Source organism: Manis javanica, chromosome 5 (genome assembly GCF_040802235.1).
Source record: "Manis javanica isolate MJ-LG chromosome 5, MJ_LKY, whole genome shotgun sequence".
In the NCBI taxonomy this organism is placed as follows: Eukaryota; Metazoa; Chordata; class Mammalia; order Pholidota; family Manidae; genus Manis; species Manis javanica.
Genome location: NC_133160.1, coordinates 96,810,043 through 96,834,849, shown reverse-complemented (window position 1 = coordinate 96,834,849; position 24,807 = coordinate 96,810,043). Strand labels below are relative to the sequence as shown.

The following is a 24,807-nucleotide window of genomic DNA, read 5'->3' as shown; positions in this document are numbered from 1 at the left end:
TGCTAATTCATGTTCTCCAGTAACTACCCACAAGGGAAGCAAGCAGTTCAAAATAAGAGACCATAGTCTAGGTACTGTGCAAAATGTTTTGGGTGTATACATTTACTGGGGAGAGAGAGAGAATCTATAATCATGATTTTCTCAAAGAAGTCTGTGACACAAAGGTTAAGAAATTGAAGTGTTAGCTCCCAAACTGGTTTCTTAAGAACCATCAGCTGAGAAAATCTCTGGCCTTTCATGAGAATATCCGATTCTATAGGAATGGGGTGAGGCTCAGAAATCTTCCTTTTAATAAGTTCCCTAGGCAATTACAAAATAAAATTCAGCAGACCACAACTTGAAAAATGCCAGCCTAAGGTCTAAAGTATACTGCATGAAGTTTCTATGGCTGGTGTAATAAATGACCACAAATTTACAGGCCTAACACAAATTATTATTTTATAGATTCTGAGGCTCAGAAGTTTGACATGGAATCTCAATGGGTTAAATTCAAGATATCTGTGTTCCTTTCTGGAGGATTCTGGGGACTACCTTCCTTGCCTTTTCTAGCTTCTAGGCCAACCACATATTTTTGCTTGAGGTCCTCTTTCCTATGTTCTGGACTATCAATGTTGCATCTCTTTGAAGTTTCCCCAAAAACAACTCATTCTTTAGTAATTAGATCTCCCTTTGACTCTTCTTTTCCACCTCCCTCTTCCAATTTTAAGGACCTTGTGATTATGCTAGACCTGCTGAGATAATATGAGGTAGTTCCCCATTTTAAGGTCAGGTGATTAACAGCTTAATGTCACCTGGAGCATTACCTTCTTTTTGCTAGGTAACCTAACATACTCAGCTTCCAGGGATTAGGACTTGTGCCTCTTTGGAAGGTGTTTTTCTGCCTACCAGAAGTTCCTTTACAGTGCCCTGAAAAAGCTTTTTTCCCCCTAATCTTATGTTTAATAGCTCAGTTAATGAGCCTTCTGCCATTTGCTGTTACATAATTATCTGGTCAGTAGAATTAATAATCATTTGGAACTACTGAACTGAAACTACTATTTAAGTTTCTGTTATCAATAAATAGCATTTAGTCACACCACAAGCCCAGAAGCTCCTTGAGGTCAGGCACCATGTCTTGTCTTTTTTATTTCTACAACTTTGATTTTCATTTCCTGCCAATTAATAGGCATACAGATAATGCAGTTGAATAATTGTGGTAGTTAGTTATATTCATGAATTAACAAAATCAAAGACCTACTGTCTCTTTTCTTGACTGTTCCACAGAACAGCCAGTAGACAGCATGATTCAGATTCTTCTCACATCAAACTTACCAGTTGCCACATATCAGGGGTTTTGGGGTTATTCTCAAATAAGCAAAAGCTATTATTATTTAAATCCTACATTTTAAGAATCTAAAACATTATGTTTGCTATTTTGAGTAGCTAGCCATCATTAAGTTTTGGGCAATTCTGTCCTATTGGTGTCAGGGAGAGGTTGTGTCTTAACAAGTAATTACTATTACTTGTGTCTTAACAGTTAATAATAACAACTACCACGTGTTAGGCCCTACACTGGATTTTGAAAGCACACATGCACACACATGCCCTTGCTAATCTTTGAAGATATCTATAAGATAAGTGTTCATTTACAGATCAGAAAAAGTTTTGAAAATTTTAAAGTTACATTACTTAGGCAATGATAACCAGAATTCCAGACTAAGAAAGCAGATGGATAAAACAACCTTTTGTCACATCACTTTTCTGGCCAAATAACAATGTACATATTACTAACTTCTGGTCAAAAGTAAAAGCTAAAAAATGCAGTATTGTTTTAAATCAAGGGGACATCACTTATAACCTCAGAGATTCATACTATCTGACAAATCACTCTGACTTAGACTGTTTTTCTGCGCATATATCCCATCATCCACTTGGATCATCTACTTAAAACTTTCAATAAATCAAAACTAAAGTAAAATGAAAACCTCTTTCTATATCTCACCAGAGTCCACAGAATCTGGCCTGCCTTCTCTACACAGCTTCCTGGAACTCTCCTCCTCCTTCTTTCCCAACTTGGCTGCTTCCACCCTGGAATCCTTTAGGAACTTCAGACACAAGTGTTTTGCTGACATGGGGCATTTTTCGTGCTGTTTCATCCTTTAGATAGATCAGTTTGAGCACCGGTTTTCTAGAGAAACCTTCCTTGAGTATTCTAACTAAATTAGATCCTCCTTCCCACTCTCATCGTCTACCAGCATCCCTCTTGTTTCCTTCCAAGCTCTTAGTGTGATCTGTATGTATTAGCGTGTTTACATGTTTATTGTCTGTCTCAGTGGGGGAAGGATATTCACCAGCACACAGCATTGTATACTATACTCAATAAACAGTCATTGGAATACTTCTTTTCTCAAAGTTAAGACAGGAAATTGCACTGGTATATTATTTCTGTGAACAGAAGATTTTCTAGAACAGAAGTGATCTGGAACTTTATGCTCTGGGCACACTGTTTTCTGGGCATCCTTATTAATTTCAATGTATTTTGGTTTTGTTTGTCTTATGTTTAGGTACACATTTTAAGTGATTCAACTAAAGATGCAACTTACAATTCAAAATAAGGAACTACTCTGACATGTATTTCAAGGCATGTATACTGGTTCTGGGAAGGGATGCAGCCTTCTGTATTTTTAATAAGATTCACAGTGCTTCTGATGCACACCAAAATGAGAGAATGTCTACTTAAGTATATACACTGTCCTGTTATGTGTCTACCTGTATCTGCCAAATTTCATCAGCTCTAACCCTTCATTTGATCCATGCTTGAGTATTTCACATCCTTAGGTACTTTCTGATTTGGATATTTAATAAGCACATTATACCTTTATTATTTCAGTTCTTTTATCTCTTAATCTGCTGTAGATGAAGCTTTGTTCCTTTAAGCTGCTATGATGCTGACATCTGTGGTTTATAATATAATTAGGAATAAGAAATATAAGATAGAATTTATATACTTACCTATTCTTTAGAGTTTAGAGTCATCAAATACTGAACATACATATCTATAGTAATTGTTTCAAAATAAAACTAATCATAAGGAAGTGAAGTTTTTGTTGTTGTTTTAACTAAATTGTAAACTTGCAAATATGAACTTTTGTTATGAGCAAATATCAGTTTCCAAATTTGTGGCTATGTGTTTTATTGTTCTATGGGCTTATACATAGTGTTTTTAATTGTGAATATATTGAAAAACACATGAACTAATTACTGCCCTGGAGAGGCAAATTTTCCATGCATGCAATCACACACAGGAATTTTTAGATACAGTCCTTTCAACAATAGGTAACCTATAATCCCATTTACTTCTTATCTTTCACCAGCTTTTTCCCTTTAAGCATTTAATGCCATGGACATATACAGAAAAATAGTTTTTTATAGAGTAAAAGAAAATCTGCTATATTAACATTATATTGTGCCAGGTACATCTTCAAATCAAATTTATCAATGTTAGGATCCCTTCTCCTATAACAACCAGTGTACTAGGAAGGAATATTTATAACATTTCAGATATTTATTGTTAAATATACCTCAAAGTACAAATTTGTAGACACTTATTTAAACTGAATTTCACCCTCCTTATTTAAATGTGAAATGAACATGATTTGTATTTGATTATCTTTCAGAACTTTGCTTATTTTGGACAAGTGTATGAATATTTTATTAAAATTTGTTTTGCACATGAAGTATATTACTCATATACATGAAAAGAAAGCTGTCCTCTACCAGGTCTGCCAGATTTGAGCTAAGGAGGTGGTAATAATAAAATTATTATAAAATAATATTTTATTATCATAAAATAGATAATATTGTAGCTATTTCACTTGTGCTCTAAGTGACCTGAGACCCTTTGAATATAACTTGTTAAAACATTCTTTCTATTTAGATTGTTAATGTCAAGTTTAGTGATATTGTTGCCTATTTTAAGAAATGTTAGTAATCTTGATTCAGATTCATCTTCCATGAAGGATATGTTTTACTTAAGGTTAATATCACTCTTTAATAATGAGGAAAATGAGAAATGTACTTCCTCATCTCACATTTTCATTAGCAAAGTGAAGATCTTCTCCACCCACTTCCCTCCACCTGTCCTAGCATTTTCCAGAGGTGAGATAATTTAGAATGCTCAGTGTCATTTAAAAAATAACTCCTACAGTTTCATATAAATATATTAAATCATACTAAACCTTAAATATTTTTGAGAGTTCCAACAACTACTCGACTAATAATTTTAGACAGTCTGCAATGTTAAAAAATAAACTATTTTGATTTAAGTAAAAAAGTTTTTATATGCTTTCTGTGCTGTAATTTCCTTTTTGATGGACTTTTGATGTTCCTAGATATCCGTGGAATACAGGAATTTTTGGACAAAGTATCTCAGCAGGGGATGGATGTTGCACTTCAGAAGGTAGAAAACAACATCAATAAAATGATCACCACTCTCTTTGATACCTTGAGAATAGAGGAATTGAATCGCTATCGAGACACTCTTAGGCGAGCTATCCTTGTTATGAACCCTGCCACAGCCAAATCCTTCATTACTGAGGTAAGTCAAAATTGTCGTGGGGTGGGGGTAGGATGTAAAAATTAAATGCTTTGGAATAGATCCCGCAGAAGAGTTGAACATTAAGAACAGTGAGAGGAATTAACTCCACAAGTCTCATTAGCACTGATGGAGGTAGCACAGTGAATTCTTGCTTGTCACATTTACCCCATACTGTCCAGTTAATTGCTAAGAATGTTTGCATTTATGTATATTTAGGCACATAGGCAGGATGACTTTAAGAAATCTTATGAGGGTTTTAAAGTGTTGTTGGCCCTGAATCAATCTCATAAGTTCAAGAATGAATTCACAAGTGCACAGTCCTCTTACTAATCCTTAATTTTTTTTTGCAAGGTAAAATTTTACTTCTGAGAAAAAAATTTACTTATATCAGGCTATCATTGCTTGAACATGATTACTTTCACAAAAACATAGCAGATTTACTTCTCCTCTGTGAAATCTGTACCAAGACAAATAATTAAAACTGGAACTCTGCAAAGTGATGACCACTGTATTTTGTGGTGCTGTATCCTCACATTTTTAATTGTATCTGTTCATTTGGCTAGAAGCTCCAAAACTTTGCAAAATACAATTAAGACTTTTTTTAATGATTGGTATAACATCTCTAGTTCTAAAATGCTTGCTATTGCATTGCGAAGGATTATTGTCAAGTCATTTTTGCTTTACTTCAACTTTTTAACTTTACATAGACTAGAACTGGTCATGACATATGTACTTTTACATGGACTTTATCACTAGTGTTTTAAATTTTGATGACTTTATTTGACTAATACTATTTTCTCCACTTGTCCATTATTGTTTCTTAACTCCCAAAGTATTGCTCTGAAGCCTCCAAATTAGGAATGTGTTAGAAGTTCTTTGACACACACAGTATAATTGGTATCAAGGAACTGAGGCAGAATATAAATCTCCAAGAAGAGTAAAATTGTTGGAAAACTATCAATAATACCATTTTTAAAATTTTTAATAGAGAACTGCGTTATGTAGTTTAAGAAAAATACAGAACTTTGATTTTTTTTAGTCTAGCAAATGACCCAGAGAGTTTCGTTGAACAACTAGGTTTTTCCACAATAGAAATAATTCCAGTTTTAAGCAGTTAGGTTCTTTCCTTCATGAACCACAAAATCTGCTAGAAGATTGAAGGCAAATACATGACATATAATGTAAATTATAATCTTAAAATTATAATAATAGGTCGAAGCATCTGTGGTCATTTTTTTGCCTGGGGAAGGAAGACTTCATTGAGAAGGTACATTTGTACCAAATATAGGAATCTGCAAAAGAGATGTGTGTCACAGACAAATACACAGAAACATTTCACAGAGAATTTGCTTTACTAGAACCTTGCAAAATGAATAAGAATTCATTAAGCAGACAATAAGCAAACAATTCAGTGTGTGTGTGTGTGTGTCTGTGTGTGCGTGTGAAAGAGAAAGAGCAATACATGAGTGGAGTTTAATACAACTAGGATTTTATAATGAAAAACAAAATTCCCTTGCTCCATCTCTTGCTTCCATCAGTTATTCTTTCCAGAAAGAATTATTTTTAATTTTTAATGTTTAATTTGTATTTACTTTAGAGTACTCTGTCCATTCACATAATTCGAGATTTAAAAGCTTCAAAAGGATAACCTCCTGCCACTGTTCCCCAAGCACATAATTTTCTTCTCAGGAGGCAAACGATGTGTTTTGTGTTGCATTCTAGGTATATATATATATATATATATATATATATATATATATATATATATGTATATGCACATACACACACACAAACACATACTTTTTACTGTTTCTTACAAATATAATGGTGTACTGGGTACAAGTTCTATTTCTGGATTTTGTTACTTAGTTACTTTTTTCTCTTAATAAGTTATCAGGGTTCATTAAATGGAGAAATATAAAGAGTTCCTGGTAATTTTTAATGACTATATAATATTCTATTGATAGATGAAGTCACTCTTAGCTCTTTAATTTTTTTTCCTGTTTTTATTTTCTCTGGTAAGTGTTATTAGTGGATTTACTATTTTATCTCCTACCTATTTTCTTTCTTAATATGGTAAACAAGGATTTAGTTCATTTGCTTCACCTATCTTCACATCTCCTCTTAATATAATACAATTTTAAATAACTTCAAACAGCATAGGTATACTCCTATACTATCTACCATACAGAGCATAGTGTCCCTAAAGCTTCTTTCATCAAACTTCTATCCTTCTATGTCCCATGAATCAAAGTTTTGCTTTTTTATTGGATATGTTAGAAGCATATATTTTCTACTCTATAACCATAAGGGAATCCTTCATGCCTTGGCTAAAAGTTGATTCTATAGGATGGAAATCTATTAAACTTGCTTATATTTTTATTGCAAGTATTTTTCATGAACAGTAAAGTGGTAAGACATGGTTTTGTTAATTTTTTTTTTTCATTCAGCCTAAGGGTTTTTTATTTAATTAGTTTCCTTACTTTTTTCTTCATTTTATCTTAATTGGCTACTTAATTCTAAATTCCTGTCTTCCGTAGCAACTCTCCAAAATCCTTTTCCTGTCTGGAGCTTTCCCTCCCAGATCCCTTTCTTTCCTACCCTATTTCTGGCACTTCATCAATCATGTGGGTCAGATCCACAATTTTCTGGATTCCATGTCATCTCATTTCTTAGTTTCCTTTTTTGCTGGAGAATATCCTCAAGTAACTTCCTAAGGTAGGGTATGTGGAAAGTAGAGTTTATCATTTTTTTCATTTATGAAATGCATTTCTTTGAACTTCATCCTTCATGAATAATTTGGCTAGTTACAAATTCCTACGTTAGAAATCATTTTTAATGATTTTTCAAAACATCAACACCATTAATTTATTGTACTCTGGCACTCAGTTGGCTGATGAGAAATCCACTAGATGTCTGATCCTTATTTAAAGGTTGCTTGTTGTTTGTGCCTTGAAACCTTTTGGGAATTTTATCTTTAATGTTTTCAAATTTTATAATTATATTTCTGCATGAGGTTCTTTTGCTATCCATTTCACTCCATGCTTGGTAAGTCATTTTTTTTTCTTTTATCATATAAAACATCTTCTTCAACTTCTCAAAAGTTACTACTTAGAAATTTTAAGTCCTCTTAGTATCTCAAATTATCTCTATCTTTTCTAAAGTAATTTTTTTCTGTTTTGTTTTCTCTTGATCTTTTTTACACTCCATTATCTTCAAATATCTTGTGATCCTTTGTTGACACTGACCTTTAGGAATGAATCAGTAATAAAAAAGCTGTGCATGTAAAGAAGGACTGTTCCTGTCCATTGGCAGGCTTCCATTTAGATTGTGCAGATGGAACACTGCCAATTTACTGGAGATAAACCTAGATTTTATATATACATTTATTGTGGTCTTTTGTTTAGGATAATAAAGCCAACATTTGTTTCCCTGGTTTACCCCTAAAAGTCCAAATTTATTTTCTTTTATTCATTCATTTTGTCACCTTTCAGGAACATTTTGCATGGAAGAGTATGTGAGAAGGCCCCTATGAAAATAACATACTTTTAAGTAGAAGATATTTTAGAATTCACCTGCTCACTAATATTTTTTTTGTAACTCCAAAATTTATACTCAGGATACTTTCATGGTTGTTCACAGAAATGTACAGATTTGAACTGCTCAACAGCCTATATTCCCACCTAAGGTCAAATAAACCATGCTCTCCATTCTTGTTACAGCTCTCATACTATAAACAAGTGTGTTTTGAGCAGCTATTTAGTGTCATTTTTTGTCCCTGTTGTTGGTGATTTCACTGTTTAAAATACCTTCCAAATATAGTGCTGAAATGCTGTCCAGTGTTGCTAAGTACTTTCATGGTTGTTCACAGAAATGTACAGATTTGAACTGCTCAACAGCCTATATTCCCACCTAAGGTCAAATAAACCATGCTCTCCATTCTTGTTACAGCTCTCATACTATAAACAAGTGTGTTTTGAGCAGCTATTTAGTGTCATTTTTTGTCCCTGTTGTTGGTGATTTCACTGTTTAAAATACCTTCCAAATATAGTGCTGAAATGCTGTCCAGTGTTGCTAAGTATAAGAAGGCCATGATGTATCTTGCTTAGAAAATACATGTTAAATAAGTTTCATTTGAGCGTGAGTTATAGTCATTGGCCCTGAGTTTAGTGTTACTGAATCAACATGTTATTGCTTGAAGGTTTGTGCGTGTCCTCCCAAAATTCATATGTTGAAATCCTATGCCCAGTGTGATGGTATGAGGAGGTGGGATCTTTGGGATGTGCTTACATCAAGAAGATGAATACCTCATAATTAGGATTAGTGCTATTCTAAATTCTACAGAGATCCCACAGAGCTCCCTAGCCCCTTCTACCATGTAAAATTACAATGAGAAGTCTGCAGCCAGAAAAGGGCCCTCACCCAGCCCTGCTGGCATCTTGATTTTGGACTTCTAGCCTCCAGAACTGTGAGAATAACTTTTTGTTGTTTACAAGCGACCCAACATGAATATTTTGTTATAGCAGCCTGAATGAACAGAGACACAATGTAAATTAATAATATATACAATGTATATTGAATAAAGTTTATTTAAATAGAAATATAAATAAAACCAGAGCTTACAGCAATGAAACCCTACATTTCCCTAGGAGAAACATTCAATATTTACTAATTTGGTGTTAACAGGAAATTTATAGAACATAACTGCTGTGAATGTCAAGGATCACAGTACTGCCATACTTTTCAGCTCCTCATCTCACTCCTGCCTGCCCTTTGGCTTGGCATTTCCAAGCATCAGAATTTCAAGGGCTTAGCAGGGTGGAGGGCTCTCTGCTGCTGCCCCTCAGGGGGATCTCTCTTTGTCTCTTCCTGCTGTGCCTTATCAGCTATCTCAACTTTATGGCTTTTCTTTTTCAGTAATTTATTTGAAAACACTTTTCTGATGGATTTTTCCCCTTTTTCCTCTAGGTTATTGGCATATATACCTTTTCAATCCCTTATATTTTATTGGGGCTTTGGGATGATCCCTTTAAATTTCTCGATTTGGAAATTCCAGAATGTTCCCTCGGATTTTTAGAGATTTAAACTAAACAAGTATATGAACCAATTTAAGAACTTTTAAGAACCATTGTTATAATTTTTTAAAGAAATAATATATTGAATCTTATATTATATTTGGAAAGTACAGCATGTAATATTTTGTCCAAATTCCAAATTTACAGCTAGAAATAAAAGGCCTCTCTAGATCTAATCAATATTGTTCTCTAACAATGTTCCTCCAGCAATGTTGAAGAACACCTTTGCAACTAATGATGATAGCAGATGGTAGCAGACTCTCACAATTTGAAACTAGTAGACTAAGTTGTCAACAGGTCAAAGGGATACATGATTGTCAGATCCTAAGAGAAGTATTTGTAGAAATGACTTACCATAGATTATGTGATGGATAAAAAGGCAAATGAAACTAGAAAGAAACTGATAAATATGGATAAAAAGAAAAATCAAGGCAAGTAGTGACTCTATAGCATCTTACTATGCTGATGGACAGTGACTTCAATGGGGTGTGTATGGGGGACTTCATAATACGGGTGAATGTTGTAACCACAGTGTTGCTCATGTGAAGCCTTCATAAGATTGTATATTAATTATACCTTAATAAAAAAAGAAAGATCAAGGAACTAGAGGTTATGATGAGAGCGGGCAGTCAAGTTCAGTAAGTGCCTAGAAGAGGGAGAGGTGAAGGGGAGAAATTCTAGTCAAAGAGGGAAAATAAAGAGCTTCCACCTTTATTGCTTTCTATACTTTATAAATTGGCATGGAAACCTGTTGAAATATTCAATGGAAATATTAACTTTAAAGTCAAGAGAATGAATTTTAAAGAAAAAAATTGTTCACTTAGCATTGTCATTTAATTGCTAAGGGTAAAAATGGGCATATCAACTCTGCATCTTTTTTTCTGTCCCTGGAGCAATTATGTGGCACTGAGTTAATTATGCTCCCTTTGAAGTCTTAGAAATTTAATACATTACACATTTACGTTAGTGCTCCATCTCTCATTCAGGAGTTTCAAAGGTTTAAGAAAAATACTGCAGGTATGTGCAGCTGAGTGAATCAACCTGCTGTGGTCACAGTAGAAAACTGTCACCATGATGTACCTGTAAGTGTCCTTGAAATGAATATGGTGAAACAGGAGGGCTCACATGGTTTGACTTAAATATGGATAGATGGTATTTTGAGAAACAATATTTTTGATATAGGAAAAATGTTTCACTGAATTTGGTATAATACCAAATTATGCTCTTGCCAGAAAGGATACAAAAATCCTATATAAATTAGAAATTTTTGGTCATAGCTTCTAGTTTGCAAGCTTGATAAGAAAATTGATTCTTTGAAAACAGGAAGTTTTATTACTTATATGGTAATGCTATCATTTCCCATTTGCATTTTTTCAAGTTTCAGAAAGGAACTCTGCTGTTACATGAAATCCTTTTATTCTGCAATAAGAAAAGGGTATTATATCTTATTCCTTAAACATACTTTATGAAATAGTCTTCATTCTATTGTACTATATCCCAGAGAACTTTGATCCTGTCAAACAACAAAAAGGCAGTTACTTATTTCAAATACATAAGCACTTGTCAGAAATAAGCCTTTAGGAAGGTTTAGGAAACAAATGAAGGTATCTTGTTTCAATGGATATAGAAAGGTTTCTATTCATCAAAGAATACCGTGAATATTTAAATTACTGATATAGTTATTTAATAGCTATTAAAATAATTCAATAAAAAATAATTTCTTTGGAGACATTATGCAAGTACAGCTTTTAAGATGAGGCCAATGTAAAGATATTTGGAAAAGAAACATGATAGAAATTTTTTTCACCGAACATATCCGTTGCATGAAAATCTCTCTAATACTCCTGCAGCATTGTAAATGATTGCTATGCAATTTTTAGAGGAAACTTTTTATCGAAATATGATATACATAAGAGTAGTACTTAAATTCAATAAATTTCCATGTAACTATCTTCCAGGTTAAGAAACAGAGCATAACAAGCACACCCAGGTTTCCCTTCCAGTTCTATCCTCCAAGGTAGCCATCACCCAGACCTCTAACCCAGTATACTAGCTGTGGCTGATTTTTAACTGTATTTGAATAGAATCATACTATATATGCTGTTTTGCCTGTTCTCTTTTGCTCAGAATTGTATTTATGGGATTCATCCATCTTGCAATATGTAGAAAAAGTTCATTCATTTTGATTGCTCCAAAGTATTTCATTGTAGGAGTATGCCACAGTTTATATAACTTATATTGATGATGTCTTTTCTAGTTTTACCTATTACAAATAGTAGTTCTATGTACATCTTTTTGTGTATGGGTGTGTTTTGTTGGGAGTGTACCTGGGAATGGAATTGCTAGCTCGAGAGGTATGAATAAGGTGTGCCATTCATAATGCTAGCTCATCCAGTCAGTTTCACAAAGTGTTTATATCAATTTGGACTCCCATTAGCAAGTTTGAAGCATTTCAGTTTTCTATTTCCTCATAAATACTTGTTATTTTCTGCCTTCTTCATTTTATTTGTACTGGTGGGTATGTATTAGATTCAGACTTTTTTTTTAACTTGCATTTTCCTGAGAAATTATTGTTTTATATATATTTATTGACCTTTTTGATATTCTTTTTTATGAAGTGCCCATTGAAGGCCTTTTCCCTTTTTTTCTCAAGATTGTTTTTTCCCCTCATGATTCCTCTCTATATATTAGAAATAAAAGTTCATTGCCAAATGAATATATGTTTGTCTTTTCACTATAAATGATGCATTTCAGTAAACATAAGTTCTTATTTGTAATGTGCAAGCTACGATTTTTTTAATAGCTAGGTCTTGTCTTTTTAAAAAAAGTTTCCTATTTCAAGATCATGAAGACATACTCTTTTCTTTCTTCAAGAAATTTTGTTTTATAGTTACCTTTTATCTGAAATTCATCTGAAATTGATTGCTTTACATGGAGGGGGGCAGAAGTAGAGTAGTATTTATTTTCCATATGTTGTCAGCTATTCATTTCAACACATGACAATGGTGCTTGAATGGAAAAGAATGTTAAGTTTACAATACCAGTGAGTAAGATGGGAGTTAATTAGCATATTCAAAAGTATAGGGCTATTATTTCTGTACAATGTCTTATGTCTATACTATTTTTTTTACCTCTCTAACATGAAGCACATGATGTTAGGAGAAAATGAGAGGCTATATTGATGATTTTCTTGGAATAAGAATCTTTATATGATCCCATGGTAACAAAAGTTAATGATGCTGAATTCTGTATAGAAGTTGTAACTCCTTCCAAGAGCCCAATAGTCATTAGTCATGAGTCACTGAGTAGCAGCTTGTGGCCAGTCACTCAAAAATCCAGCTGCTCCAGATGGATGTATGGTTTTTACAGAATGGCAGGGAATTCTAAGAGAAAATTAATTTTAACTGGACTAAAAAAATGAAAAATAAAAAGAAAACCTCTAACTGGCACCACTTCATCCCTGATTAAGTTTTTTTATATTACAGTTAGCAATGATTACTGAACTCCTCTCAAATTCAGATTTTTGCTTTAGCTCAGTATTATATTGAACTTGAACGTTCAATACAAGTAGCTCTGTTACTACCTAGCCTACAGCTTTGGAACTTTTCTTTCAAATGAGAAAGTTTCAAATTTGTTTTGCTTTCCATTTGACCATAATCCTGTGTGACGGCTCTTGCTTCTCTTAATGGAGCTGAAAGAACATAAGGCTTTGCTTTTCTGATTAGACCTGTTTAACTCTCAGAACGTTCCTATAAAGGTGAGAAGTAAGCAGAGAATTAGGTTCCAATAGTCCAAACATTCAAGTAAGACAGATCCAACTGACCTTTCTCCTGTGACCACTGACTTGGGATACTGCCACTGATGGAGAGTTTGCTACTAACTTCTCCTAAGAGTCTAAAAGTCATTTAACAATTTTTTCCTTGCATCATCTAATTTTCTAGTTTTTCTTTTCTATTAGGTTTTTAAATAGGTTCAACATTTCATTCTATTTTATTTATGGAAACAAAGTTAAAAGAATATTGAAACTTAAGTGGGTGTTATTACACTCTTATTTGCAAATATAAAATCACAACTGCTTCAATCCTTCAAGACAGGGAATTGAAGTCCTTCGCTAATCCATTACTCATTTATTCACTCATTCAGACAATATCTTTAAAGCTATTCTGCACAGGCAATGTGGACACTGTTGCTAGGAATACAATCATGCATGACATATGATTGTAACCCCCAAGGAACATATAGACTAATAAAGAAAATGTCATAAATATAAAATATACAAAATAATAAAGCCATAAGAAGAGAAACACTAATGTTACTCTCTTCAACTCCCAAAGGGAATTGAAAACAAAGAAAACAAAGTTGCAATCTAAAGCTTAATCAAATAAAGTTTGCAAATAATGTATAAGATTGCCCATATCTAAAAGTAAAACAAAATTTTATTTGTTATGGAGTACTGAGAAATCTTGGCTAATTCAGAAAACCCTCATCATAATTTGCTATAGTCCTATCAAAGCAAATTAAGAATATGTATGAATCCAATCAAGAGTGGTTAAATGTTTTCGGTTTCCCCTCTGTGAAGTTTTATGGATAAAACAGAAGCAGAGAGATTAGTCAGAATAGACCAAATGATAAATTTGCAGATTACAGTTTGGCAGTGTTTGTCTATTACTGCCTGGAGAAGAAAGACATCATACCTGAAGGGAAGGACATGGCAATTTATATTCTCCATAGTATGCCAGGCACAATTTATCAGCCCTTACCATAGTGCAAGTGAAATCATTTTCAACATTATGCACCTCTTTGTTTCTGCTCCTGTTCTCAACACCACCTTTTGAAATTAGAGCAATGATGAGTCCCCTGTATTTCAAGTGCTAGGGAGATATGCTTGCTGCAAATACATGAATTAACATTTTAATTAATATGCTGATTTCTAGTATATTTATTTGCTTACTATATAAAAGTCAAACACAAGTTACAAGTACTATTATTTTCCATTTCCAAACCAAAACATAGGTTATGCTTTCTCCTGCTATTCTAGACAACCATGGCAAATGAATCTTAGTTAGCACTGGAATGTAAAATCTGTTTGCCAGCCTGGGTTAGTGTGGGACACGCTTCCAGAACTTAATCAATTCCTTAAATGCTTACTAACAAAATCAATATTTTAGATGTTTAGAGGACCAGATTTTACAGTTTATCCCTTAAAGCCATGTTGAAAAGTTAGCTGGTACCCTTACTTTATAATTCTATCCAGACTTTTTCTCACTGTAATATAGATAAATAGAAAGGAAACAAACTGTTTAAGTAAAGAAAATTAAGAAGATCCATTTAATTTCTCTAGCAAACCCTGTTTTTAAAAGAATATGCAAAACTGTAGCATAAGAGGATTAGAAGATTAAACTTATGCATGTCCACAGAACACTAAAATTATATTAACATATGGGCCCATTAATTTCAAATACTAATTACCTTAAGTATGCATATTACTTTATGAGGCAACCTTTATGTCAATATTTGGAACCATATTTAATATTTGGGTTGAAGTCAGTATGAAGGACATCCTTCCATGAATGAAGGGAAGCGTGAACAAAGATACTAAGATAGAAATTTACAAGGAGCAGGATGGGATAGGGGACATAGGCTATCTGAAGTGGAATTTGAAGATGCACATCAGAAAGTAAGGTGGTACCAGATTGGTAGGTGAGAAACCTTGAATGTCAAACCTTAAGAAAGAGACAGGCTACAATAGCATCATGAATATGAAATCTGGATCCTCATCTATAAAATTGAGTATTTATTGTAACACACTGATTTTAAAGAATGTATTTAGTAATGTGTGTATGTGTAGAATAATATTCACACCTAGCAAAAACTTAATAAGTTAGGTTGTACAGTGCTCTAAAACTATAAAGTAAGATAACTAAGAAAATGCAAATGATGTTTTAATTAATAGATGGGAATTGACTGAGCATGTGAAATGAGGTTGAAATGTGGGCAACAGAGGTGGATCATATGCTTCAAGTCTGGGTTTCAAGGATGTTAATGTTTTGAAATCAGGAATATAAGAAGTGAGCAGGTTTTGAGATAATATGGCAAATGTAGTCTGTCATAAATTTGATATTTTTCTGGACCATAAAGATTCTGATATGTATCAGATTGCTGGAAATGAAGGAATGAAGCCCAGCAGTTCTAAGGGAAAGCTATTGTATTTGTTAATTAGGTAATCATTGGTGGCTTTTGAAAATAAATTTCTATTAAAACAGTGTAAAATAAAAAAAGATTGTAAGAAAATAAATAATTAGGGGGTTGTTAGCATATAAGTAGAGTAAGAGTAGGTGGCTCTTTCAATTTTGGAAGCGAAAGGGAGGATCAAATAGTACAGTATCTTGGGAAGAAACCTATTTCAAGGAAGACTTGCTAGGTAAGGGTGATTAGGTGGAAAGGGAGAAATTGAAGATGCAAGAAACAGAAAAAATCAGCATAGAATCATTGAAATGAGGTAAGAGAAAAATACAGAGAATTTTGAAGGTAGTGAGGAGGGCTTGATTGCATTTGGACAGAATATATTTATAGTTGAATCAGTGGTTTCTAATTTATTTTCTGTAAGGGCTTAGTAGACTGGATGCAAAGGCAGGGAAAAAAACCTAAAGTAAAAAAAGGATGGTTTACCCTTAGGAAGAGGGACTAGCCAAACAGTAACTGCAGAAAAACCAGTCAGCTTGTGTGGACCCTAACACAAACAGCATAAAACATGCTGTGCAGCTACTAATTTCCAACAAGAAACCTATTTGCTAATATATATTACCAGTTTTTAAAAATATGCTAAACTTTCCTTATATTTTGTTTATACTTACATAATAGCTCTAGACTAGAGTTTAAAACAAAGCATATTAACTAGATTAATACTTCATAGATTTAAAGTGAAAATGTGTTTACCTAGATCAAAATTTCTCAGCTTTGGCAATATTGACAGTTTGGTTCAGATAATTTTGTTTTGTGGTGGGCAACTGTCCAATGCATCGTAATAGGCTTAGCAGCATCCTTATCCCTACCCATCCTACTGGTAGACCCTAATCACAACATTAAAAAAAGAAATGTCAGAGACTGTTAAAAGTTCTCCTTAGTGGTGGTAGTGGTAGTAAAAGATTAAAATAATCTCTGGTTCATAACCACTGATCTAGAACTATTCAATGTCTGCAACACTAAAATTTGTTCTTATGGAATTTTTATTGCTGACATTTGACAACTGTGTTTTGCTCTTCCCCTAGTAATAGCTAGTCAATATTTATTGGACCCTTTTCATGTGTCTGACACTATGCTAATGACTCTGGAAATTATCCTGTAAAATTCTCAAAATCCAAGGTGATGGGTATCATAGTATATATATTCCACAGATAAAAAATTAATCGCATATATGCATTTGCTTGTCTGGATTAAGCAGATTATTTGGAATTTATTTATTTATTTGTTAGTCATCATTTTTCAAGTTGTTATACCATTTTCTAAAATGTTCATCATGAATTCCTTTTCTGGGAGAGTAGACTTGGTTTCCAAATAATACTTACCCCTCTCGTCTTTATCTAATAGGTTTATGTTATTGGAACATGCCGTCTGAGGAGCAAATTAGCCTGCCTGAGATTTTTAACACAAAATAATCAGAAAAGGAAAAAAAAAGCAATGACTTATATATATAGACTAACAAGTCATAACTAATTGGCAACAAGAAATCTAAGTTGATTTCAAGCATTGTAAAATATTGTCCATAAGCAGCAACTAACATTTGTTGAGTTTTCATGTTGTGACAGACACTGCTCTAAACATGTATTACATATTAATGCATTTAATCTTCCCACCAAAATGACACAGATGCAGTGTTTGGCCCACTTTACAGGAAAGTAAAATGAGACAAGGAAATTATGAAACTTGGTGGAGGCCAAACAGTAAGTAATAGCAAAGCCAAATCTAGACTGTCCTTAATGGGTGTGCTCTGCTGTTGACCTTTCCAGGTGTACTGTTCACAACAAAGTCATTGGCCTGCCTAACTCCTATTATATCATTTCTAAGGAGAGTTTGCACTGGCTGGGCTAGTGGAAAAGTACTGGAGGATATCATGGGGAGGGTGGTCAGTGAGACTAGGTGAGTTGTGTTTGGTAATTCATGTTTACCAAAGTTGGGCTCCTGTTCCACCTCAGAGACCTCTATCTTCCTTGATTATTATATCTCAAATAAATGGCTCTTAAGTCCTTGAGATAGACATTCCTGGAAAACTAGCAAGAGAGTGGAAGATTTACATCTCAGAGAAGCAGAGAAAGAATTTACAATTGCAAATATTCTAAAGTAAATGCTGTAAGAAAAGGGAAGTCAAATGCCTAGAGTCAGAAAAGAAACCTTTCTAAAGCTTAGTCAAGCTGAGGGGAATGTTAAGGTTGTCTTGGGTCAAGCTATAGACAGGATATTTGGACTAAATAGGTTGAGTTCTAGTGTATGTGCACTCATTAATATATATATATATATATATTGAATAGTAATTGTATATATGTGCATGTGTGTGTGTGTATTCAAATACATAGATTGTAGAAATGTATTATGTGAAAGAACTATTTTTGGAATGAAAGGAATTGTTAGAACTCACTGGTTCACAAGATAGTACCTAATTACTGTTATGACAAGACCGCTAGATATGCTGAGTGTGAACTTTCAGAACAAAGAATAATGCTGATTTAAACCAAGAAGTTCAACTAGTCAACCTTATATGAGGTTTGTGGAGGAAACAGTTAGAAATAATGACTACCACATTGCTCAAATTCTCTGAGCAGGGCTAAAGAGGGTCATGACTTGAGGCCCAGGAAACATCGGGTCCAGAAAAGGGCATGGTCTTTACTATATTTTTCTAACAATACAAATATGCCTTTCCTGAGAGGCCTGAAATAAATTTCAGTATGATACAAACCCTTTCTTGGCACACCTGAGCTGAGCTCCCTATAGCTACAAACAAAAATTTCACAGACTTTTGCTAGAAATGAAATGACAAGTTCCAGGTACTCAGATTTGGATGAATAAAGTTAATGCTTTGCATTTCTATGACTCTTTTTAGAACTCTAAACTTCAAGGTATTTCTAAATTATCCAGCCCTATTCAGTCAGGATTGTTCTATTTCTAGATAAATTGATTGGTTAGAAAACAAACTAAGACCATAAAATAAACTCATCAACCTAGAATTTTGGAAATGTATTTATGAATTTCAAAGTAAGCTGACATTTTTTGGCTATTTCACCAAATTTCAGGCCACTTAACTCTAAAGTTAGGTTCACTTAATTGCCTAGAAATGAATTGTATTTCATGAAACTTCTTAAACTGAGTAAGTTAATGTTAACACTATAAATCTAAATAAAATTTGAGAAGTGCTGGTCCTGAGTGTATCTCTGCAATTCTCAATATTTCCATCCTGTAAGTGCCAAAATCCCCATTGACCAAGACATATGTGATCGATGACTAGCACTAAACATATAATTATGCCCTTTTATGTAAAGGTGTTAATTACACTTTTGGATTTTAGAAGTATGAATACTAACTAAAAACATGCTTATTTCTGAAAAACTGTTTATATGTTATTATTCTGTGTTAAATGAAGGCAGATTTAATATCAATGGATATGGATCTGTAGGGAATTTCAAAAATACCTTTATCTATATCTCATGCCAGAACCTTATATCATAATTTCTGGGGTGGCTTGCAGGCATTGGTATTTTTAGAAACCTCCTCAAGTGACTGACTGCAAGGTACAGGCAAGTTTGAGAACCACGGCTCTGGGGTATTCCTTCCCAAAATTTAATGCACGTACTAATCTCCTGGAGATTTTGTTAAAGTGCAGATTCTGATTCTGTAAGTATGAGCCTGAGATTTTGTATTTCTATCAAGATTCCAGATAACACTGTAGAGCACATGTAGAATATTTCCATCATCACAGAAAGTTCTACTGGTCAACACTGCTCTAGATCTTGAAGTTATCCCTGAGAAACCCTTTATCTGATATTTAGAATAAATTCCATTTAGGAGAGTGTAGAAATTTGGTAACAATATGGATAACTTTTCAGTATAAGTAACTGAGAGGTTTAGCAATTAATACATCAATTTAATTGCATTTCAAACTGTAACAGGTGTTTCTCAGCCTACCTGCCCAACTAATGAGGCATATTAGTTGTTGAAAATAATAATAATGAAAGAGTTATTTTTCTGGCAAACCCGACTAGCTAAATTGTTGGAACATGAGTTCTCTCTAAATTGAAAGAACAGAATCCCTAGGGTTTTTGAAAACCCATCCTTTCCTTTCACTTTTTCACAAGGATTCTGGTGTCAAGGTTTTCATGTAGATGACCCTGTTGTTCCAAATGTAACTTGGAGAGCAGAGCTACTACCAGGTAAGTTAAAAAATCACTCTCACACTAGACTGTTGCCAGCATCATTGTCCAGGGCTCCTTGCCACAACAAAATGTCTTCTCCAGCCCAACAGTGGCCCAAGTAGGCCAACACTAAACCTTACTTCCCCAAGTGTTGAGCCCTTCTCAGTTGAGTCAAAAATAGTATTATACTCCCTTGGTTTGATAGAAAAACTCTGCTGATTTGGTATTTATTTTACCTATGTTTTTTTTTTGGCCACAATTCTTGTGGTGGTTAGCATTCAGACACATGGAGCATAGCAAGATGTCTCTCAGATTAATGCCTTCAATTAAACCCAAAGGTTAGAAAAACCAAATTTGGGGTGCTCCATATCATACAGTGTCTAGTGAGGTTGAAATTTGGACTATATTCTTCAGATAATGAATGTATCTAACTAGAGAATCTAGTTGTCAGCTCCCAGAGTCCAGATGTATTCCCTTAAGAAGTTTTAGCAAAAATACCTCTGTGTTCCCACCTCTCCAGCTTTGAGACCTAAATGGCATAACTGAGATGGCTGAATCGAAGTCATGCTGGGGACCCTAGTACAAAACGAAATTGCTCCTTAAAATGTTAATATACACTGAACACAGTAATCATTTCATGTGTACTCTGAAAAAGAAAAATTCTGATAGTAACAGGAGAAACAAAAAATAAACAGAAAAAGTGGCCCTTTAAATTTCCCTACAGACTAATTCAGATTGTTTTTCTGACTTTGTTTAATGGACACATGTCTTTGTAAATTTTGTGTCTTTTAAAGCTAATCCTAGCATTCTCATTATTATTATTTTCCTTGGTAACTGTAAGCTTCATAGGGTCAGTTCTTTATTCAGTTTTAAATCCCATATCATATGCAACCTAATATATTGCATATAACAGGCTGTAAAGAAATGATGCATTTTTGAGGTGAAATTTTCCTGGAGACTTATAATTCTAGCTACTTGATCTTGAGAATTTTCAGTGTCTTATAACTGATTTAAATAAGAACTAAGTCATATATATACTAGGATGAAATAACCATTTTCCTTTTATCTAACTGAATTGTTTCCCCCTTCTAACCATATACAAGAGTGTTTTCCTCATGTTAAATTCAATCTTCAGATTGGCTAAATGGTAACTAATCAATAATTTCTTGAAACATAACTGAAAGTAATGATTTGCAACTGCATCTCCTCCCCTCATTAAATTGTCTATTCTTGATCATTTCTTGGTGGATTATTAGAATTTCCATAAAGAGATTAAATGAAACCACATTAAAAAAAAGTCTAATCCTTTAATTTCTTTTTAATTGGGTGGAGTTTAAAATAGCTGGTTAAACATAAGCATATTTACTTATTTATTTCTAATATTTTTTTTTAGTTATATAGGTTGAGAACTAGCCTGGCTTAAAATTAGCATAGGATATAAGATTTGAGACATCCAGTTCTCACCTCTGAACAAGTAGTCCTTGTTTCATTTTGTAGGGGAGAAAAAAAATCTTCTCGTCTATGCATCTAGATTCAATAACTGCAGCTCCAAGAATCAAATTGATAAAAGAGAGATCAACAAGAACAAAAGAAAACAGAATTACAAATTGCAGGGTAAAAATACACGTACACATATATTTTCCTTCTATTCTTTTAGGTTCTTGGCTCAGATCCTGTAAGAAAAGACAGATTAACAAGAGAAAAACAAGTTTATTCATATGTATATCTCATATACACATGGGAGAAATTCATGGATGAGTAACTCAAAGAATTGGCTTGAACTTTTGCTTAAATATGACCTTCACCTAAAACAGAGGAAGAAGTATGTGGGGGAGGCAGATTATGGGAAGGTGTCCAGGAAAAGTAAACAAGGGTAAGGTTTATTATGCAGATTTAAGTTGGTACCTTTTCCTGTGATAAGTGTCTCTTGTGATTTAGAATCATCCTTCTCTTCTTGTTACAGAGATGTGACTGAGGGAGATTTTAGGGCTTATATACCATCCCAGTGGATGACAAAGTATCGAGAAAATATTATACAAAGCAAAAAGGGGTTTGGGTCTTTTGGGAGGGGAGGTAGTAAGTATGGGAAGTTGACTAGAAAAAGTATGATAAATAAGGACTGTTTAGTAAGGATATTTTGCAGATTCAAATCAGTACCTTCTCCTTGATAAGAATTGTTAAAGTGTCAGTATCCATCTTCCTGGTACAGAACAGACACCTTTACAACTGCAAATTTCCTTTAAAACAGGGAAACTTATGCTCTGTTTTTAGAGCCTTTCCTACTTCTACCTTCCTAAATTGCCTCAGGCTCAAAATAATCCCCATGCCAAAGTGGTGTGTTTGGAGGTGGCATATTCTGTTCCTCTTCAATTGTTTTTCCTACACATGCCACTAACGTTGTAGAACTGCAATCTAGGAAAGATAGGCTGTTTGCTTGGACAGGGCCTCCTAGAATGCCTTTCTCATTGTTATATTCAGTATCTGATTCCAGGCATTGTTCTTTAGTTATTTATAAGCACCTCATTCCACAAGCAAACAACAAATAAACTACTAAAACTGACTAGAAACTGATGACTTCAACAAAATAGTAAAATATAACTTAACATTAGGACTAAGGAAAGGATAAATGAGAAGGTTAAATTTTAGTAGAGAAATTGCCATATCAAAATACAGGTCAGGATGCTGCATGATTTCTCCCAATAAAATGGTAAACTCCTTGACGTCAGGGACTATTATAAATGTTATATTCTCATCAGAATTGACATAGCACCTCAGACAACTGGCATTCAATAAATACTTGATGTTTTTATTTTATTCACTTGCGCAAAAAGTAGAGCAGAAAACAAACAAAAATGATTGCCTTACATATCATGAAAACATTTTCTATTTTATTGATGAGAGCCTGCCCAAAGGAGAATCCTGACACAATTGTAAAGAGCTAGGATATTGAACCTTCTCATATTGCTTCACTTCCTGGATGATTTTAAACACCTGGAGGAATAAACCATTGAAAATCCATCGTGGTGTCCACAGGAAAGTTTGCACACAGTCTCACAGCTCTCAGCGTGGACACTAATTTCCAAATTTTAACTTGAGCCCTTGAGGGATGAAACTGGCTTAACTGATACCTCTTTAGAAGAAATGAGCTTCAGTCTGACATATATTCACTAATTATTATTGTTTCTTAATTCTTTTAAAACATACAAGATGAAAACTTAAACGTGATTCTAATTGACAAAGGAATTTCATACCGGGAAGGCACCTCTTGATTAGCAGCTGTGTAGGCAGAGGGAGGGTTGGGGGTATGGAAATTTGGCTAAGAATTCACACAGAAAAGCGCTTGATGTGGTTGGAAATAGCTCAATCAGTACTCAGCGTGCTGTGAAAGCGCTCAACTGGTGCTCAACTTCCAGCATATTTAAATGAGTTGAAAGCTTACTTTTTAAAAGTGCCCAATTGGGAGTGCTCAAGTTGTGATATGTATTAGTTGAATGCTAACTAACTTTTCCTTTTCATATGACTCACTTCTCAATTAAACAGACGGACAGTTTTGCTGCTTATTTGCTCAGGTTGAACCTGGACTTCCATGAAACACTGAGAGATTTGCATTTCTTTTGCAGGAGGCAAATGTCCAGCCAACCACTCCCATACCCCCAGAGCTTTCTTTGGCTCATTTTCATTCTCTCTCTTTCTCTCTCATCCTCTCATGTTTTCACATTATTCTCCTTACTGTATCTGAGCTTTAATGTCTTATGGAAGCTATTTTGAAGTGACTAAAATAGTAGAGCTTGCTGTGTTATTTGACATATCTTTTTATTCTTGATGTATGCATTTGGTTTTTCCCAAATGCCTTTTCAATCATTTTGATGATATTGCTCTCTCAGAAATGGTTTTAAGCTTTATTTTGGGTTTAAGAAACTGTATAGTTTTGTGCTATGTTCCATAATGTCCATTCATCAGTATCTTACATTTTAAGTAGGAAATATGAGTCCCATAATGTGCTACATAATAAATAAATAACTCCATTAACTAATTTGCTTAAGATCAAATTTGAGCCACATATTTTGAGAAAGTCCTTTGAGAAAAATACATGTCTTGCCAGTGGACTTCAGCCCCAGCAAGGGCAAGCTCACTCTTGATTTGGTGAGACTAAAAAATGACAGTGGAATGTTCTTGGGGTGAAAGGGTTTATACCCAACTTCATTCCCACAGTGGCAGGTCAATCACTAGAATCCTGTCCACTCAGAGTGAGTCTGCATGCAGCAAGCCGGTCTCTGCCTCTGAGCCTCTCTGGCCTCAGGCATCTCAGGCTCTGTGCTGGGTGCTGCCACCTCCAGCCTCTGCTCCCTGCAGCCCAGAGCACTGGGTGGAGCTCTTTATATATAGAGTCAATAACAACATATTGCCCACACATTACAGTGAGCAAGCAGACCAGGGTCAGGTGAGAATCCTGGCCATAGGAACTTTCATTTTCTCTACAATACACTATGTCTTTTAATTATTTCACTAGTATTATAAATTGAGATGAAGTTTTAAATGAATTTTATTTCCTGTAACATTTCAAAATCTCATTGGAAGATACATTGATGTATAAGTGCATTTTTAATGGGTTCAAATAACAGCTTTTGTAAGCACTTCATTATGCATTGAAAAAATATCACTGCAGTGTATACATTACGTGGTAATTAACCCATGACCACTCAGTTAAGTCTATTGTACAGTGGTTTTTTTTTTATTTCTTTTAATGCACTGGATA

The 24,807-nt window shown here is 34.1% G+C and overlaps 1 protein-coding gene across 1 annotated transcript in view; it reads left to right on the top strand.

Moving 5' to 3' along the window:
* Window positions 1-24,807, top strand: part of GRID2 (glutamate ionotropic receptor delta type subunit 2) — a 1,417,443-nt gene that overhangs the window by 811,775 nt on the left and 580,861 nt on the right. The window contains exon 4 of the mRNA XM_037020242.2: window positions 4,371-4,576. Coding sequence (XP_036876137.2) covers window positions 4,371-4,576 — 206 coding nt within the window. The remainder of the gene's footprint in view (window positions 1-4,370; window positions 4,577-24,807) is intronic.